Here is a 4,607-nt window from a genome sequence, read left to right as displayed (position 1 = left end):
TTTTTTTTTTTTTGGGTCTAATGTTATTAAATGTGTCTTGTAGATGGAACCAGCTCAATTTAATGAGATGAGATGAGATGAGATGTTCAGCTTGCATAAGATGGCTTTGGCTTTTACTCTGTTGGTTTTTGCCTGCTTATGCTCATTTGTGTCTCCAGATGCTCAAGGTGATGCTATGTTAATGGCTCTCTTCTCTCACTTCTTAGCTTTTCTTGTGTAGATTTCTGAGCTTGTCAGGTTCCTCTAAACATTGATGAGACTTAACTCGCTGATTCTTTGCTTTTCTGTTTCAGGGGATGCACTGTTTGCCTTGAGGATTTCATTACGTGCATTGCCAAATCAGCTAATTGACTGGAACCAGAATCAAGTTAATCCTTGCACTTGGTCCCAAGTTATTTGTGATGACAAAAACTTGGTCACTTCTCTGTAAGTTTAAAATGACTCTAGTATTAGTATATGTTGTTTTCCAAATGAGTGTGGGAGATGATTTATATTCATGGCATTTGTGATTTGCAGTACGTTGTCAGACATGAATTTCTCGGGGACCTTGTCTTCAAGATTAGGAGTTCTAGAAAATCTCAAGACTCTGTGAGTTTCCTAGATTTAACCTCTCGTTTTGTATGATATCTCCTAGAAGAAATAGAACTTGTTTTGTTATGAGCATTTCGTCGTTGTTTCTGTATATAGTACCTTAAAGGGAAATGGGATTACGGGTGAAATACCAGAAGAATTTGGAAATCTGACTAGCTTGACCAGTTTGGATTTGGAGGACAATCAGCTAACTGGTCGTATACCGTCCTCTATTGGTAATCTCAAGAAACTTCAGTTCTTGTAAGTAGTTCTGTCTCCTAACGCTGTTAAATCTTGGACATGTTTTAAAACATACATAGATAAAGATCACTCATGTTTTTGTTCACCGTGTATGGGTTAAACAGGACCTTGAGTAGAAACAAACTTAATGGGACTATTCCGGAGTCACTCACGGGTCTTCCAAACCTGTTAAATCTGTAAGTTACTGTACTCCTTGTATATGCTTATCATCTTTTGTTGGAAGTATTTTTGTCTTAATTTCATTGTTTGAAACTACGTTTGTAGGCTGCTTGATTCCAATAGTCTCACTGGCCAGATTCCTCAACGTCTATTTGAGATCCCAAAATACAAGTATGTTTGACTACTTTAGGTTAAATCTGAAATTTTCATTTCTTTAGCTGTAATCTGATCTGGTTCTAATCGCCTATAGTTTCACGTCAAACAACTTGAATTGTGGTGGTCGTCAACCTCACCCTTGTGTATCTGAGGTTGCCCATTCAGGTAACTACATTACTTACCGCATTTTCTTAGTTTTCAACTGATTCAAAAGTGTGTGAGAATTCTAAATCTGCTTGAAACATTTAATCTATGGTGATAGGTGGTTCAAGCAAGCCAAAAACTGGCATTATTGCTGGAGTTGTTGCCGGAGTTACAGTTATTCTCTTTGGAATCTTGTTGTTTCTGTTCTGCAAGGATAGGCATAAAGGATATAGACGTGATGTGTTTGTGGATGTTGCAGGTCTGTAATATAAGTACAGGGAAACCTTTCTTATGCATTGATATGCACATTTGTGGAAGAAAGAGTTTATAATCTTCAAACTTTACTATTGTTTCAGGTGAAGTGGACAGGAGAATTGCATTTGGGCAGTTAAAAAGATTTGCATGGAGAGAGCTCCAATTGGCAACAGATAACTTCAGCGAAAAGAATGTGCTCGGACAAGGAGGGTTTGGGAAAGTTTACAAAGGAGTGCTTCCGGATAACACCAAAGTTGCTGTGAAGAGGTTAACGGATTTTGAAAGTCCTGGTGGAGATGCTGCATTCCAGAGAGAAGTGGAGATGATAAGTGTAGCTGTTCATAGGAATCTACTGCGTCTTATCGGTTTCTGCACCACTCAAACAGAACGTCTTTTGGTTTATCCCTTCATGCAGAATCTAAGTCTTGCACATCGTCTCAGAGAGCTTAAAGCTGGCGACCCGGTTTTAGATTGGGAGACGAGGAAACGGATTGCCTTAGGAGCAGCGCGTGGTTTTGAGTATCTTCACGAGCATTGCAATCCGAAGATCATACATCGTGATGTGAAAGCAGCAAACGTGTTACTAGATGAAGATTTTGAAGCAGTGGTTGGTGATTTTGGTTTAGCCAAGTTAGTAGATGTTAGAAGGACTAATGTGACAACTCAAGTTCGAGGAACAATGGGTCACATTGCACCAGAATATCTATCCACAGGGAAGTCATCAGAGAGAACTGATGTTTTCGGGTATGGGATTATGCTTCTTGAGCTCGTTACAGGACAACGCGCAATTGACTTTTCGCGTTTGGAGGAAGAAGATGATGTCTTGTTACTTGACCACGTATGTATGATCGAGTAATCCCACATCGAAATAGCTTCTCTCAAGCTTTATATACCATAATCTTTTTGGTGTTTTTTGTATTGGACAGGTGAAGAAACTGGAAAGAGAGAAGAGATTGGGAGCAATTGTAGATAAGAATTTGGATGGGGAGTATATAAAAGAAGAAGTAGAGATGATGATACAAGTGGCTTTGCTTTGTACACAAGGTTCACCTGAAGACCGACCAGTGATGTCGGAAGTTGTAAGGATGTTAGAAGGAGAAGGGCTAGCGGAGAGATGGGAAGAGTGGCAAAACGTGGAAGTCACGAGACGTCATGAGTTCGAACGGTTGCAGAGGAGATTTGATTGGGGTGAAGACTCTATGCATAACCAAGATGCCATTGAGTTATCAGGTGGAAGATGACCAAGATGACCAAACCTCAAAATCTTGATTTTACTTGTAAAGTTGCCAACTTCACAATTTTTTTCTTTTGTTCTTCAGTGAAGTAAGAGTAAGATCAAGTGTATAAATCTTGTTTTGTTGTTTCACGATGTATCTTTGTACTTGAATAAAATCCTCCTGTGAATGAAGAAGAACTTTTGATGTTTTTGTTGACTTTTTCGTTGACCGCAAGAATACTTTTTTGGTCGTCTTATATTGTCAGGCCTTATTACATAGTTGTCTTTTATATGGGCCCATTAATGGATCTTTTGGGCCTATTTATCTGTCCTAAGTTGTCCCAATTTTGTTTATGTTGCCAACTCTTATTTATAAATTTTTAAAATATATTTATTCACACAAAATATATACATATTTGTATTCTAACATAAAAGCTTATATTTGTGTATAAAAACAATTTGTTATTTTAGTTTCTAACAAATTGAGTTATATACATAACATAGAGTAAAAAAAAAACATGTTTTAGTCATTCCTAAATTGAGTTAGATAATAGAAAATGTCCAAGAATATTACATTGAATATGAATAACCAGTTAATAACATATATTATTCATTGACAAAAAAAATCCAAACATGATCTACTCGGATACGGATGAGAGTAGAATACGGCAATACGCTAATAGCACAAGATCTTTTGCCCAAGAAGCCAAGCCTCAATTTTAAGAGTCAATTTAACTTTTAACAAAGATAATTAAAAAAACATGATTCAGAGAATGATTTGATTTTGAAACCTAATGAGAGATCACTTTATCTGACATCACATACTTTCATCTTTTAATTACTATATAATATAATGTCTACTTGTCATTTTTATATAATAGTTAGCCAGCCGATCACATGTGCTTTCTTCACTTCTTCCATTAATTGATCTTTGGCAATCAAATCAATCAACCTTCAAACTCCATGAATGATAATGAAACAACTCGCTCTAAAATGTATGGTCTTCATATGTAACATATTTAAACTCTACTTATACTACTTACTAACTTTAATTTGTTTAATTTTCTGCTTACTTCAATTACTTTAGCAAAAAAGTAAAGACACACACAAACTGCTCTTTGATTTTTGTGTGTGTTTCATTAACATAATAACAGTTTGTCTATTAGTTGTCTTTTTGTTGTTGTTGTTGTTGTTATTGTTGTTGATAATAGTCTATTAGTTATTATGATCATATCTATATTGATGAATGATCCGAATATTATCACCAGGAAGGTAAAACAAAAGATCCATATTATCGTCAAAAACCCTAATTATACATATACAAACTAATACTACAAGTGATCTCCACTTCACAAAAATCTTTATATATATAAACTCGGTGAAGGGTACAGACATATATATGCTATAAAGAACATTGACAATAACATGCATATGAGTTATGAAATATGTACTGTACTGTACATTCTACAACATGAGCACATACATATATGATGTCTCTATAATATATATAGATATGCAAATGAATAAAATTCTCCAACAAGCACAGTTCCAAGAGTAAATTCGATTTGAGTGCCTCCAAAACATACCTGAAAAAGACCAAAAGAAGGGCTAAGGAATGTCGGAAAATATAGAATCATCCAATAGATGATCAGGCCATGCAGCTGAAGCTGAAGCTGCTGATTCTTGGCCGCTTGAAGAAGTGATATTGCTATTGACATCTTCAACACCGTACTGGTTTCTAATCAGATCATCAGTCACAACAGAAGAAGGAACAAGAGAAGGTAACAAACTCTGAGTTAAGATGGAGGGATCCGAGAGCCAGACTGGGGACACGGGTAGGTTTTCT

General features: G+C 36.1%; 2 protein-coding genes across 4 annotated transcripts in view; one reads left to right on the top strand and one right to left on the bottom strand.

Annotated features, from left to right (window-relative positions):
• The window catches only part of LOC104735041 (probable LRR receptor-like serine/threonine-protein kinase At5g10290), a 7,747-nt gene extending 4,777 nt beyond the window's left edge, over positions 1–2,970 (top strand). For all 3 annotated transcript variants that reach the window (XM_010454754.1, XM_010454753.1, XM_010454752.1), the window contains exons 2-11: positions 44–167; positions 294–426; positions 517–588; positions 688–831; positions 936–1,007; positions 1,096–1,161; positions 1,241–1,311; positions 1,409–1,549; positions 1,647–2,383; positions 2,472–2,970. In XM_010454754.1, the coding sequence (XP_010453056.1) occupies positions 83–167; positions 294–426; positions 517–588; positions 688–831; positions 936–1,007; positions 1,096–1,161; positions 1,241–1,311; positions 1,409–1,549; positions 1,647–2,383; positions 2,472–2,786 (1,836 nt within the window). In that variant the 5' untranslated portion in view covers positions 44–82 and the 3' untranslated portion in view covers positions 2,787–2,970. The remainder of the gene's footprint in view (positions 1–43; positions 168–293; positions 427–516; positions 589–687; positions 832–935; positions 1,008–1,095; positions 1,162–1,240; positions 1,312–1,408; positions 1,550–1,646; positions 2,384–2,471) is intronic.
• LOC104737916 (transcription repressor MYB6-like) overlaps positions 4,158–4,607 on the bottom strand; it is a 5,604-nt gene continuing 5,154 nt past the window's right edge. The window contains exon 9 of the mRNA XM_010458163.2: positions 4,158–4,605. Within this exon, the coding sequence (XP_010456465.1) occupies positions 4,370–4,605 (236 nt within the window). The 3' untranslated portion in view covers positions 4,158–4,369. The remainder of the gene's footprint in view (positions 4,606–4,607) is intronic.

The sequence above is a fragment of the Camelina sativa genome, chromosome 13 (genome assembly GCF_000633955.1).
Source record: "Camelina sativa cultivar DH55 chromosome 13, Cs, whole genome shotgun sequence".
In the NCBI taxonomy this organism is placed as follows: Eukaryota; Viridiplantae; Streptophyta; class Magnoliopsida; order Brassicales; family Brassicaceae; genus Camelina; species Camelina sativa.
The sequence above is the reverse complement of the archived record's forward strand: the minus strand, read 5'-3'. Positions and strand labels throughout refer to the sequence as shown.